Genomic DNA, 15,728 nt, shown 5'->3' with positions numbered 1-15,728 from the left:
ATACATATATTTTCCACCATGGAAAATGTGCGATGTGAGATTTATTTACAAGAAATATACCTATGTTAAAGTATAGTCTTTCCGAAGTCAGTTGAACATGTATAAAAACACGTAGCAATGAAATTTAAATAGTTTCATAGGCGTCCCTAAAAAAGTTTCCTGCTAAAGGTAAAAAATTATAATAATTTGTATATAATGTGTAGAAAAAATGATTAATAGAAGGTGGCTAGAATAAATTAAAATTATCTACCAGCAAAATGTTCGGTTTGTGATCTTCACTAACGCTTGGACATCCAGGTTTTGGAATATCTACAACATTGCCAGTTTCTCTAAATTTAAATTCTATCTTACTGACTGTTGATCAGCTGACACAGCGATCTGGATGTTTTTCATTAAATAAATCGCAAACTTCCTGCTGCGTTCTAGTCTTATCCCCGCATCCGATAAGAATTAAAATTTCAATTCTTCGTGTGACAGTTAAATGTGCCATAATACTTTAAATTCAACAATAATTTTTATATCGCTTACAATACTTAGAAAGTCGGTATGGCAGTGACACTTTGTAAAGATTTACACCTACGTGATCTATAAAAAACTTCAGGCATTTCGAATAAATGTGTTTTGGATCATGAGTAACAAACGTAACTTTTCTATCCCGCAGCAGCATTCACACAAATACGTCGAAATCAAAAAGCTTTTATCGCCTATCTGTGAAATGTTTAATATTTACATTCCGAATCCTTACTTACAAGATGTCGAACTATTTGCATAATACAGCAAGAAACAAGGCAATACTGAGCATACATCGGGAGGTAAAACGCATTGAATTTGTATAAATATACCGTTCCTCTTTGTATCTTCTGCCAGCGATGTGAATTTTTATACGGGAATAAAAGTGAATTGGTGTCGTTCTAGCAAAATTGAGAACTAGTAAAGATCTTCATACATACGTATGTTTTGACAGTGCCGTACACAGACAAATTTAAAATAATATTTACCAGGAATTTGTTCTAAACGAAGTCGCATCAATCACCATCTCCCTTTGCACCGCGATGCATTTATTCCACCTAGCAAAAAAGGCAGTGCTGAATTTGCACAAAAAGCGCAGGCACCTAATGATACCAAAATGTAGCGGCGTCGTACAGAACAAATGAATGTAGCTCTGCTGCCCCCCCCCGCCTTGTCTGTCTTGTCGGGAGCGGCGCAAAGGTGTGCTGCTAGACGTTGCACAATGCAGCCCGTGCATTCGTAATGCCTCAGCTACGGTTAACTGATGTGCAGGGGTAATTTGCCGGTATGAACAGGTTAAATTTTAATGCCGCCAGGTCGCTGTGGGACTCCAAATTAGAAACAAAAAAACATTAAAGTTGTATCTTCACCGTAAACAAAGGTCAGAGCTTCCGTTTTACGAATTGTGTAATACAGGGGCTTTTCAAGATCTAAATGTCTCTATTGTGTGTACTATTACTGTTATATAATGTTTTTATCAACTGAAAACCATAAACACTATAGCATTTACCATTAAATTACTATGGTTTACGGAAAGGAGTCTTGAACGAGTCTTCTCGAGGAGAAAGTCTCATGATGATACAGATGAAGGGTGATCAGAACAGCTGTCTATCTTAGCTGAACACGTGAAGCAATAAATGGATCAAAAAATATCACCAATCAAATGAAATCATAAAAGATCTGAATTTTGATAAAACCTGGAACTTATATGAGTTCCAGATAACTTAGATCTCTGGAGAACAAACTTCAAGAAGACATTTTCTCCTTGTGACTATAATACAACACATTGCCAAGAATTTTTTAAGTTCACAACTATTATTTGTATCTTTTATGTCCGATTCCTAGAGCTCATAAAGTTGGAGATTTGTCAACAACTATGAGTCTTTGGAATTTACGGAATGAAGAAAAAACGGTACAGTTATCAAAGCGTTGGAGTCATTTGAGATGTAGTGAATGCGGAAGCCTCCAGTCTAGGAATTTTCACATGTTGGAAAACTTAATATTTCGAGAATTAATGCCGATGCTTAGTAATTCTCGCAGGACTACTTACTACAAGGGGTTTAAATAGTTTTAGATGCCGTGGATTAAAAGGATTGGCCCTTAGAAACGTTACTGACAACACCACCAAAACGTGTCCCCTTAAAATAGAATTAATGACATCAAATTAATTAACAACTAATTAATTTCAATGTAAGACAAACATTCGACATGATTTTAAATAATTGTAAACCAAAAATGTACAATATATGACCAAGGACTTTACTTCCATCCTGTATGTCAAATACGCGCACATTAATAATTAACCGATCTGGTGGACGTCCCTTAGTGTAGTATAAGGAATTTGTTCGGTGGTTTGGCAGAAATCCCCGCCTTATTCTAAGTAATTCTGTAAGTGCATCTGCGACTGTAACAGTTGCGGACGGTCATTTCTAATTCAATCCTGTAACCCGCAGCAGGGTTTATCTCTCATTGACAGTAAGCTCAATTATTCTGTTTAGCGACGGCAGCAGCTCCCGGCATCCCTAATAAACGGCAGATCTACACTGAGAAAAAGAGTTCGTTGAAAAACGATCGCACCATTTGTCGTCGATAAACGTAATAATTTGCCTTAAAAAAAAAACAAGATGTCAAAAAACGCTAATATTCAATAAAATTTTCATATTTAAGCTGATTTTGATATTCACATATCACTCTATAAATAGTCTGAGTACTTATTGTTTCTAATTGTTATATAAAAAATTGTATTATTAATCAAGACTTTCAGCTATGCTATGATAGTTCAATCTTATTTCTTCATATTATGACTTTTATTTAGAAAATTGGCACTATTTGTTTCTCGTACTTTTCAGAACAAGCTGTAAATATTCTGTTTCACTCCTTCACCCGTTATACTCACGACATATATTTTTTTTGATATTGTTATTTTCTTCTGCATCATCGTCCTTCATCAACATAAAAAATCACCTACTTCTTCTTTGATAGTTTTTTTATTGATTCAGCTTTTTACAGTTGCAAAACGACTGTTCTCTGAGTGTGGAAGGGTCAGAGTGTCGGCACTACGTGTTATTTTATTATCAGGGTGAATGGTAGCAAGGACTTTCAGATTACTATGCAAGAGAGTGACAACGGTCCCGTCCCGCAAACTCTTTTAATACCCCCAAATTTACATTTTGAATTGCAACCGATTCTAGGGCCTTGGAATAAATAAGGAGCTCTGATGGATGTTGCGACTTTTATTTTGAAAATATTTGAATCAGTCAATATCCACCCACCATTTTACTAATTTATACTAATTATTACTAATTTTTTTGGAAAATTGGTAATTAGCAAAAATTAATTCTAATTTTTTCCGACAATTAGTAATATCAAAATAAAATTGCTAAATTTTTACTATAATTAGTAGTTAATTAGGCAGAAATATTATTAAATTTTTATGAAAGTTAGTAATTAGAGAAAATATTACCAATTTTTATAAAAAATTAATAATTAATCAGAAAATATTCCTAATTTTTATGAAAAGTAGTAACTAGAGAAAATATTACAAACTTTTATCAAATATACAAAAATTCTTCAGAAAATATTACTAATTTTTATCAAAAATATAAAAATTCTTCAGAAAATATTACCAATTTATTATCAATAATAAAAAATTCTTCAGAAAATATTACTAATTTTTATCAAAAATATAAAAATTTCTAAGAAAATATTACCATTTTTTATCAAAAACAGAAAAATTCATCAGAAAATATTACCATTTTTATCAAAAATATAAAAATTCTTCAGAAAATATTACCAATTTTTATCAAAATTAAAAAAAATTCTTCAGAAAATGTTAGTAACTTATCAAAAATATAAAAATTATTCAGAAAATATTACTAATTTTTATCAAAAATATAATAATTCTTCAGAAAATATTACCAATTACAAATATTACAAATCAATAATAAAAAAATTCTTCAGAAAATATTACTAATTTTTATCAAAAACAGAAAAATTCTTCAGAAAATATTACCATTTTTATCAAACATAAAAAAATTATTCAAAAAATATTACTCTTAAAATTCCTAAGAAAATATTACCATTTTTTATGAAAAACAGACAAATTCTTCAGAAAATATTACCATTTTTATCAAAAATAAAAAATTCATAAGAAAATATTACCATTTTTATTAAAAATAAAAAAATTATTCAGAAAATATTACTAATTTTTATCAAAAATATAAAAATTCCTAAGAAAATATTACTAACTTATCAAAAATATAAAAATTATTCAGAAAATATTACTAATTTTTATCAATAATAAAAAATTCTTCAGAAAATATTACTAATTTTTATCAAAAACAGAAAAATTCTTCAGAAAATATTACCATTTTTATCAAACATAAAAAAATTATTCAAAAAATATTACTCTTAAAATTCCTAAGAAAATATTACCATTTTTTATGAAAAACAGACAAATTCTTCAGAAAATATTACCATTTTTATCAAAAATAAAAAATTCATAAGAAAATATTACCATTTTTATTAAAAATAAAAAATTCTTCAGAAAATATTACCATTTTTATCAAAAATAAAAAAAATATTCAGAAAATATTACTCTTATCAAAAATATAAAAATTCTTCAGAAAATATTACTCTTATCAAAAATTTAAAAATTCTAAAAATTTTACTAATTTTTATCAAAAATATAAAAATTATTCAGAAAATATTAATAATTTTTATCAGATTTAAAAAAAATCCACAGAAAATATTGTCAATTTTTATCAAACATTGACAATTAGTCAGAAGATATTACTAATTTTTATCAAAAATAAAAAATTCCTAAGAAAATATTACTATTTTTTATCAAAAATAGAAAAATTCTTCAGAAAATATTACCATTTTTATCAAAAATAAACAAATTCATCAGAAAATACAAAAATATAAAAATTTTTCAAAAATTTACTAATTTTTATTAAAAATTGATAATTCGTCAGAAAATATTACTAATTTTTATCAAAAATAAAAAAATTCTTTTATTAAAAATAAAAAATTCTTCAGAAAATATTACTATTAAAAATTGACAATTAGTCAAAAAGTATTACCAATTTTTATTAAAAATTGACAATTAATCACAAAAATGATACTACAATGATACTTTGATGTGTAAATTTAATGAATTAATTCAAAAAAAGAAAAATAATAATTAATTACAAATATTCACTTTTATTATTTGTGACTCAATTATTTTTAATAATTATTTTATTAATTAAAAATTACCTATTTTTTTTAATTAATAGCAAAAAATACAACTAATTTATTTAAAAAATTAGTAATTAACAAAAATAATGGTGTAATTTTTTTGAAAAATTAATAATTAGCCGTCATAAATACCTAATATTGTTGAAAAATTAATATTTAACAATAAAAAATATTTAATTTATTTAAAAAAATAATAATAGCCAATATTAAGTATGTAATACCTAATTTTAAAAAAAAAATAGTAACTACACTGATACAAATATTCAATGTACCTGTACAGTCTAATCTCTTTTAAACTCTTACCCTCACGCTTTTGATATGCGCAGGGTGACATCCAAAAATAACTATTTCTACCTTGAATAACAGCAAAAGGGAATATATATAACCCATTCACAAAAATTTCGGTTTAATGTAAAGAAAGGAAATAGATTTTCATTACCAGTAACGCGTTTCTGGTTAACAGAGGACGTATACAGTTTTTGTGGCCTCGATTGTTTCACTTTATCCATGTAAGTGAGTCAAATCATTAACTTAAACGAACTCTATTGTATGAATAAATGGATGGAAGGAAATAGAAAACACGCTCTAAATCGCAGTAGTGAATTGTAGAACTTTCCTTTTGGATAATAAAATTTCATTGTTTTGTTATCGTTTGCTCCCTAAAGAAAGCATATGAGACATGTTGTCTTGCTTCACCATAAAATAAACAATATATCCATCAACTCCGAATTGCTATACACATAGGCCATTTTTGGCAATTAAAAAACTAATGTAAACACTATCGCAACAATGATAATACTGAAGTCGTATTTTAACTTCCTGCGACATTTCGCCCCACTTTTTTTCCAAAAAAAAGCCGCGTTTTGTCACGAAAGCCCTGTTCCGTCCGGGGTAATCTGCTATCAGCTTTAAGTCTATACGTCGGAAATAGACGAAGCGGCGAGAAGGAAGGAAACGGATATGTCGGGGTCCCCGAGGGGGGTTCGGGACGGGGGATAACGACCTACCGGAACCATATCTTCAGCAAACAAACGTTAAAAGCCTACACGTGTCACTAATTGCTCAGATTACTGCTAATTGTATAGTGACGGACTTTACCGTTGCCCGGGCAAAAACAACTAAACACCGCTCTAGTACTCCGACAATATTTAACTCCTGCTGCCGCTAGGAATTATCTACGTTAATGTGTTTTTAATTTCCTGGCTGACAAGGGCTACAATGTTTAGGAGGAATTCCAAAGTTGCTATTGGACAGTTCTGCCGCAAAAGCTCAAAGCTTAGTGGTCAATATTTTATACGGTTTGGAAAGCGAGAGTTATTTTTATCCACCTTAAAACAGATCTCAGCACAATCAGCTTTTTTATGTAAAAGCAATTAATAGGGCTCTATAGAAAATAGGCAACCAGTAACACATTTGCAAAGATTTTATTACACAGTTTGTCTAAATATGAATTAATGCACAAATAACAGACTTTCTCTCATTCTAACGCAGATTTTCTATAAAATGGAGTTAGTTTGAAACTCAAATAACATTTTTCTGTAAAGAAATTTGTAATTTACAAAACTGGGGTAAAATTTTCCAGAAATCGGATTTGTTAATAAAAAATGCGATTGAAAAAAAAAACGTTTTTTGAAAAATGACTTAAAATCCTATTTTTTATAAATAATGGCTACAGAAAAAATAAAATAAAGAATTTTTAAGTTCAAACTTTATATTTTTAAGAAAAAAATACCCAATATCGATAAAATGATATTATCGATTTTTCCCGGTAGCTCGAATATAAGAATTTTTGGAAGTTGTGATTTTTGGCTCCTTTTCTGTAAGTTTGTTTATTTTACGCTCTTTTTTAAAAAAAAATTAAACAATTTTATGCATGAATATTGACAAATACATGTTACAATTAAACTATTAATGAAAAAAAAAATTTGAAAAATTTATTAACATTAACAATAACTAAATAAACAATGTTCTAGTCTATTCGACAGGTAAAATGAGGTTTAAAAAATCGGAAATTTGCGTTTCAATTCACTTTATTTCTAGATTGAGACAGGCCAACTGTGGTACGGCTCGACTGTTTGGGCTATAGAATTAATTATAGTGGAACCCTCGACAGCTGCTACCTGAGAAATGCTAGCTGTTCAAGAAACAAAAACGGTGGTGCGAATTCGCACTAGTGTGACCTTTGAGGGTTAAGATCGTTTACAAAAACTGTTTTTGCCAAAATATAACTGACAAACGATATTAAAAAATAAATGCATAGTAAAAAAACTAAAACATAAGTACAAGACCTCAACATTTATCTAAGATAATTCAAGAACATGTAATACGTGGCCTAGCATCAATTTAGTTGTTTGATGCATTACAAAATGTAGAGAAATATGCACTTTGAACTATTCTGAATGTATTCGACGGTCAATTTTTTACCGTGTAGCTTCCGCGCCCCACAGGACGAAACTTACCCTGTCGGGGGCAGCTAGCTGTTGATTTCGACGGACAAAAACGGAGGCATTCCAAGGGCGCCAGCCCTAGACGGGACTCATTAGGCCCCATTCTCCCCGAAACACTTCCGTCATCTTGAAAACGTTGCGCGGCGCGCGCGGACTAAGATGGATTAATATTGGTTAGAAGGAGGGCGATCCCTCACCGAGTGCCAGGTAAATTCGGACATAACTCAGGAGCGTTGAGGCAACCGTTCGGGAGAATCAAGAGGGGGACTGTCACATTTCGAATCCCAGTAAACAATCCTTTACAAATGACTTCTATTATTAGGGGTGCACTCCACCTTGGCGGGGCATATTTCATCGCCGCAAAGGACAGATCTCGATTTTGCGCCGCAGGAATGCTTGTTACACGCCGGCGGAATTCAATTGTACGTCTGATTAATTAATTGGCGTTCGCTGAGTAGTGGCGGTGCCGGGGAATTCCCGGATAATTAAAGATTCCGGCGGTTAGTCGGCGCTGTAGTTCTTTGCGAGCAGGTGCGTCACGGAATTCCTCATCTGGCGCCCAACACCTCGCACAGAACGTGACGGATATGCTGGGGATGTCACACTTCAGAGAAAAAGGTACAACAACAGGTATTTATCCCAAAAAGCAGCATATTACGTTTGTTGTGCTGAAGATATAAGGTGTTGATGTGAACTTGCTTTGCCAGCTGAAAAAAGTTGACAAAAGAAGACCAATATTTCATTCTGACTCGACAAGGAAGTAGTCAGCTACATCAGTAAGATCACCAAACTCATTAGCAGAAAAGAATTCCAATCATACCGCAAAGAGCTTAAGTGGAAATACTTCAAAATTTAGTAAAACTGAAGGAAAGTGGAGATGAATCAAACGCATGAAAGATCGACAAAAGAACAATTGTCTCAAAAAACTGCGGAGACCGACAAAGCCGCAAAGGAGGATCAGAATTTCATGAGACTGAGACTGAGAGATATTACAATATCTTAGCTACGCTTTGGAGCTACATCATCAATAGAGGGCTACCAAATTCAAAACAGTTCAGAATTTAGTTAAGTTAAAGGGAATTTGAAACATGAAGAGCTAGAAGTACATTTAGTAATATTGAATAACACTTATGGTCGGAAAGCCACGAACAATCAACAACAAAGCAGACAAGCTCAAAGAATTGAATACATCGACAAAGCTACGAAAGAGGGTAAACTATTGATTTCTTCAAGTCAAGAAGATACGTATACTACAATTTATGATAGGTAGATGTAAAAATTGCTACTTACATGTTACAAACTGTAGCAATACATCAATAAGCAAAACTGAAATTTGCTTCTATAGAACAAGATAACGAATTGAAAACTTTGGAAACAGAATTTGGTAAATTGAAAGAACAATTAGCTTCGGCAAGGCATGAAAAAGCTACAACAAAGCAATTAGCATAGGAACAAGATAAAATTTGGTGCAGTCGGAATAGATCAGGTTCAGAAAGTCATAAAAAAATCTAATAGACGCCGTGAATGATATTTTTTTTATCTGCTCCCACTATGGTAAATAGACTATTAATACATTGTTTTTAAGGAGGTGGATTTTACCGTAGAAGTGGAAATTGCTATGGACAACGGTAGGTCAGTAAGGTAACTTACCTCCCTAGGAAAAAAAAGCAATTTCGAGTTATAAATGCATATTTTATGAATAAATAGAAATATTTGATGAATATTATATTTTATTAATTATTATGAATAGTAATTATACAGTTATTACATTTAGTAAGATTTATAAAATCTGGATAATTATTCCCCTCGAGTTCACTAATCGTCACATTTTTCTCAAACTGATTTGACCGGAGGCTCAATATTATCTGACTGATCCATTAAAACAGCATGATGCTGATTTCCACCCACCATGTCTCTTGATTGCTAATACTCGTACATCAACTCCTGTATTAGCCAGTAACGTTGCCGATGTTCTTCGGAATGAATGGCCTGTATATGTTTCAGGATGTTCTAGTTTCAAAAACTATGCAATCTTATTAGGAATCATAGAAAGGGTATTTTGTCGACTGGTTGGTTGTAACAGCTACCTGCTTGATAGCACATTTAATTTTAATTTCCAACCTAATCTTGATATATTTCTTGAGAATTTCTGGGTGAGAAACAGAACCCAGACGAGAATTGTAAACGTATGTGACATACCATTTTGAGAATCTGGAATTGTATTTACAATGTCATCGCTCGGGCGCAAAATCGTCCTCGACTGGTAAATAATACCTCCTTTATGGTGTAAATAACTATTAAGTATCGACGAATATACGTTCTGAAGCCCGGTTATGAAGAACCGTAGCTCCCATCGAAATTTTCTGGAGGAGTTATATTAATCCTCCCAGAGGATTTCCCAGTCTGTTCATAAAACTTCCCTTTGGTCACAGAACATATAGTTACAACATTAACATTGAATATTGGAAATATATTTTTTAATAAAAACTTCGTTACTTCAGGAAAAATAAACCTCGGTCCCCTAACGAACTCATAGCTGGCCGTACGCCTTCATAAAGCGAATCCTTAGCTGCCTCGTCGTACGGGGGCGGATAAAAGGCTCCGCAAGCTTAGCGCGAATGTGACGAATTGACGGTCTTTTGTGCTAACACCGTTTAATTACTTGAGACACCACCGCCGGACAGGAACCCGCTCTCCCCGGTGATCTATGCCGCGTACTTGTTGCTGCCGTTGACGCGCGACGCTGACTTATTACCTTTCCGAAGTCGCCCCGATTGCAAATCCTAGCTGGTCCGGGACGACGACCAAGTTTTTTACGTTCGACTTCCGAGTTTGATCGACGATGATCTCAGAGAAAGAAGTTTTCCTGGAGGTACGAGGTCGGCAACGCCGAGGTGAGCGTTCGGTGAGGTTGCGGCGATACACGCCGAGGCAAGAAATAAAATTGCGGGGCAGTCTAGCACCGAGAAACATTAATCTTTGTATAAGTGCCGAACTACACGCCTGGCATGACTTGATCCCGGAATAAAACAAACTTCTGATAAGACGTTGCGCTACTTACATGCATAGATGCTATTTACACAGATTTTGGTAAAGTTCTTGATGAGGTGAATCATCGAACTATGTCTAATGAACTTACTGAAGTTGATCTCTACTTCAGTCGTCTCTTTCAAATAGTCCCGAAGGAAAAGGTTTATAGAGCAAACTTATTTTTTGGTAATGAACCTAATCCCGCAGTTTCTGTATTTAAAGTGAATTAAAATTCTTGCTACGTAGATCCAAGACTAGACAGGAATAAGAGAAGCGGTTCCTAATAATAAATAACCCATTTCCTATATCTGCTAAATTCTAAATTATTCACCTTAGACTTTAGACTATTCCGTTCAGAGAAAATATCTAAATTGGCAGCAATTCCAGACTGTTCTATTTGTTAACGAATGCATTTCACAACCCCTAACTCAATCTAAAATATGCATTAACCCGAAAACGTCCAACTACCCGGTTCCATTTCCCCAGCTACGCCTAGATTTTAACTAACTGCTAACCTGTTCATATTGGCACCTGATTTACCGCCACCGTCATAACTCAGTCGCTCTCTGACACCGACTAAATAAAGCCGATGACAGAAGCAACACCACCCCGTGACTTTATTAAAACAGATATCTGATGCCGCGCGAGGTGCCCCTTTTATTTTCATCAAATCTATTTGTGACGGGAGGACGGGGATTTTTGAAGGGATGAATCATTTCGTCAGCCTTGTGACTACGCCAGTGAAACTAATGAATTCTTCCAGCTTGTTCGTGGATGTGGAGATGAAGGCAATGTCAGCAAAGATTGCTTTAAACAGTAACAGGAACTCTGTGGCAAATATTGTAGAGAGTGAAAGTTTGGTGGTGAATGTAGTTTTTTCTCCAACCAAAACTGTAAATTTCTGTCTTTAGTGTAATTAAAAAGAAAAACACTACTGGGAATATGAAGGAAAGAAAGATGAAGACTTATGGCAGAGGTGAAGAAATGGCGACGATCTCGGAAATATATAGAGAGCAAGTAATAACAAATGTAGTTTAAACACAAAGAATAAAGTGACTGTGACATGTGGGAAGATTAGAAACAGAGAGACCGACAAAATAGATACTCACAAGAGGCAGTAAAAGGTGTAGATCAGGGACCAAATAGATACAAATAGTGGAAAGGGATTTGAAGGACATGGAAACGACTAGAGGAGCAAATTTGAGGCATATCAAATGATTCCGATGTAGTCTCTTTTAGTGTCGTTCTGCAATTATTCAAGTTTCTTAGGCTTTCGCAAACTTTTCTTAATTATTCCCATTTCCCATTTAAATATACCATCTCGGTTCTCTTTGAACTACAATTGACATTTTAAAGTTGATTACAATAATATTCAGCGAAGAAATTGTATCCCTGTTTCCTACATATCAGAAGTAAATTTATTGTTTTCAATTTACAGAACACTAGTTGTTAATTTAATTTCTTTGTTCCAGACTCGCATACCGACAATCAACATGACTTCGCCACACAAATTCCTGCTGCTCCTCCTGCGGATATCTAGCCTCTTCCTCTTGTGCCTAGCGGAGGATATGCGGGAGCAGAAGTTCGCCATGGAGCCGCAAGATCAGACGGCCGTGGTGGGTTCAAGGGTCACGCTGCCCTGCAGGGTTATAGACAAGAGCGGCATCCTCCAGTGGACGAAGGACGACTTCGGATTAGGCACGCACCGAAATCTCAGCGGTTTCGACAGATATTCCATGATTGGAAGCGACGAGGAGGGTAAGCGATGGGTTTGGCTTTATCTAATTATTATTTTTCGATGTGGCGGCATTGTTACCTGAATTTTCTTTTGAAGTTTATGTGATTCGTTAAAAAGCGATTTTACTTTCATTTTTTCACGACCGCTGGGCGCAGGGGTGGTCCGATCGGAGTGATTTTGGTATCGTTGTGTAGTGTGGACCTTTCTGCATCGAGCAGGTATTGAGTTCATAAAAAAGCACTTTCAATTACAGAATTTACCGAAATTTTCTAGAAATATTGAACAATTTGCGCTAAATTTGCACCCTCCAGACTTACATTTTTTTTATATACTCAAAGTGCTCGTCCTGATTTTATTCTATCTCGGGGGATGAATAACGTCAAGCCAGTCGCGGCAGCTACCTCAGATTTATCTCTAAGCATGTTCAGCATCCAGTATATCTTAATGTTCCTCCAGCGAGAGGCATTAAGCTAAGAATCTTGTAGCGTTACAAGCCATTTCTCATTTAGTGTATTCATATCCTATCAATGTAAACCGGAAGCGAATGTGCAGCGTGCATATCCGGCGTAGGTATATTTTTAGAAGGGCTTTCAGAGAAAGGACGTTCTTGGCGTTACGTATGTTCAGTGTTTTAGTGTAAGCAGCTTTGCTCTGTTCGAAATTGAGTGCGGGTAGACTAGAGGCAAAGTTTGCGTGCTAATGTAATACGCGATAACAGGGCTCTCGATGTGATATATTTTTTTAACTGTGTATCTAAAGCAGCTTCCACATGTATATACAGGGTGGGCCATTAGTGTGAGAAAGTAAAAAAAACTCCCTTGTTATTCATAATACAGAAAAAAAAAATTACATAAAAGTTGTACAGAATCAAAAAACCTAAAGGACAAAATTAATTTGAAACACACAGGGCGATGAGTAAAAACGGGATACCCCAAATATTACATTTTTTAAATGGATATGGCTTGAAACACATGGTGTCAACTTGTCAGTTCATAATTTATCATTCAATTTTGAGTTAATTTTATTAGTTAGTATTTATTTGTGGTATTCTATAAAAAAATAATTTCAGAAATGTTGCTATATCTTAAAAACTAACAATTTTAGATATATAACATGCTTAATAAAAGTTGAAGTGGACCGATATGTGAATAAAATAGAACAATAAAATACAGTGTTTCATTTGAAAAATTTTAAAAAATTTTCACGCTTTTTTATGCGCTATCCAGCAGGTAGATGTTACAACCAACCAGTCGGTAAGAATATCTTTTCTATGATTCCTAATAAGAATGCACAGTTTTTGAAACTAGAACATCCTGAAACATATACAGACCATTCATTCCGAAGAACATCGACAACGTTATTGGCTAATACAGGAGTTGATGTACCTATTAGCAATCAAGAGACATGGTGGGTAGAAATCAGCCACAATTGCATAAAGTTATGTTGCTGACAGTTTAAGTAACAAAAATGAAATAGCGAACATAACAACGCCGTCTCGTTCTTTTCTCTAAAAGTGATTATCTTTACAACACATGTCAAAAATAAATTTGGTATGAATTCAATCATAGATTATGGTGATTGAAGATATTTTCATGAATTGCATCCCGATATTTGCGCAGTCTAATATGAATTTAAAAGCTCATAACTCCTCAATTTTATGTATGCAATTCCTGATGTACTGAAATTTGAATTTGAAATTCCTAAAATTAAGTAGTTACTTCATTATTTATATAATTTAGTTCATACAATGAGAAACATACAAGTGCGTTTTAACCTGTGATAGGGCCATAAAGATTATCTGCGTTATGTTTTTCTGGAAATCCCGCCATTTGTTCGAGTCCGTATATATCAAACGCTACAGACCCTGCATTTTAGTTACGTTCCTACAAAAGTACCTGCCCACATATATTATTATTAGGCGGATATCGCTAAATAATGCAAATTTACGTGCCCCAGCACCAGATCACGAAACAAATCATATAGTATGCTGGAATCGCCAGGGAAATATTTTAATGCACCTCAAGCTGTAAATATTGTATATAGCGGCGTCATTACCCGATATCATTACCATTATCTCTACGTGTGTAATTAATGCTCTATAGGGCGTATCGAAAAATAATCACCTAATGTATAGCCTTACATTGTAGCAGCGGTACATGGCGTACGTTGAAATGTTCTGACCGACATAATGATATAACACGCCTACTTTGTTTTTCTAGGTACAAAGTGGGCTGTTGGAAACATGTGAATTTTCAGATGGCACAGCCATCTAGATATTTCTACATCTGTTAATGTGAGAGCATGTAAATTCACATGAAGACAAACCCGTCAAAATTTAAAATTTCAAAAGGGACAATTATATATCCTTGTGGTACTTACATTATCCTGAAGAAAAGATGTGGTCGTTGAGGATTAAATCACCTGCAAAAGAAAATTGCATTTTAATAAAGAGGCTAGAATATTTCGCCATAAATGAAAAATTATAGAAAATTTACATTTACCATTTTTATGTAAGATCAATTTCAAGAAAATGTAACTTATTTACTATACTATAGTTAAATATTTTTATTTATTTCAAGAATTTTATATTTTGGTACTTTTTTTGGTACGTTTTAAGTTATCATACAAACAAATCATAACAATAAGTACACATTGACATTTTTTGCTTGCGCTATTTCTCGATGGAAATTGATGAAACTGTAAAATCCTTTATTTGGTATTCTTTAAATTTTCAATAATAATGTACATTTCTCAAAATGGTAGCGAAAGAGAAATATCATAGACTGCGTTTACATCCTTCCGAAAACAACCGTATATATTCATATCCTGCTCCATCCGAAATTAACATGAAAGGTAAGACAGCGCAAAAGGCTGCAGGTGAAGGGCACAGGTCGTGGGGGCTCCTCGTATACTTTCCCACCAGTTCGCGTCAAAGCCTGAGGATGCGTTACCCCTGTCAGAATATATTAGATCATCGTACGGAAAGGTGGCTGAGATCCACCAATAGTGCCAGTTTGCGTCTGTTATTCGACCCCGGAAAGAGCGAAAGCAGGCGAAAGAATAACAAGTTTCGTTTTACCAGTCGCGTTATGGAATTTTCAAAATAGTTTAGGAAATGGATTATCTGTAAACCTTAGAAATTTAGTTCCCTTTCAAATATACGCCCTGCAACAGTAGCTTAATCTATGGGGTTTGCACAGTTTTTGAAACTAGAACATCCTGAAACATATACAGGCCATTCCTTCCGAATAACATCGGCAACG

At 33.7% G+C, this 15,728-nt stretch overlaps 1 protein-coding gene across 2 annotated transcripts in view; it reads left to right on the top strand.

Moving 5' to 3' along the window:
• LOC108907675 (irregular chiasm C-roughest protein-like) overlaps window positions 1–15,728 on the top strand; it is a 130,817-nt gene that overhangs the window by 94,446 nt on the left and 20,643 nt on the right. For both annotated transcript variants that reach the window (XM_018711453.1, XM_018711452.1), the window contains exon 5: window positions 12,200–12,485. In XM_018711453.1, the coding sequence (XP_018566969.1) occupies window positions 12,221–12,485 (265 nt within the window). In that variant the 5' untranslated portion in view covers window positions 12,200–12,220. The remainder of the gene's footprint in view (window positions 1–12,199; window positions 12,486–15,728) is intronic.

The sequence above is a fragment of the Anoplophora glabripennis genome, unplaced genomic scaffold (assembly GCF_000390285.2).
Source record: "Anoplophora glabripennis isolate ALB-LARVAE unplaced genomic scaffold, Agla_2.0 scaffold51, whole genome shotgun sequence".
In the NCBI taxonomy this organism is placed as follows: domain Eukaryota; kingdom Metazoa; phylum Arthropoda; class Insecta; order Coleoptera; family Cerambycidae; genus Anoplophora; species Anoplophora glabripennis.
The sequence above is the reverse complement of the archived record's forward strand: the minus strand, read 5'-3'. Positions and strand labels throughout refer to the sequence as shown.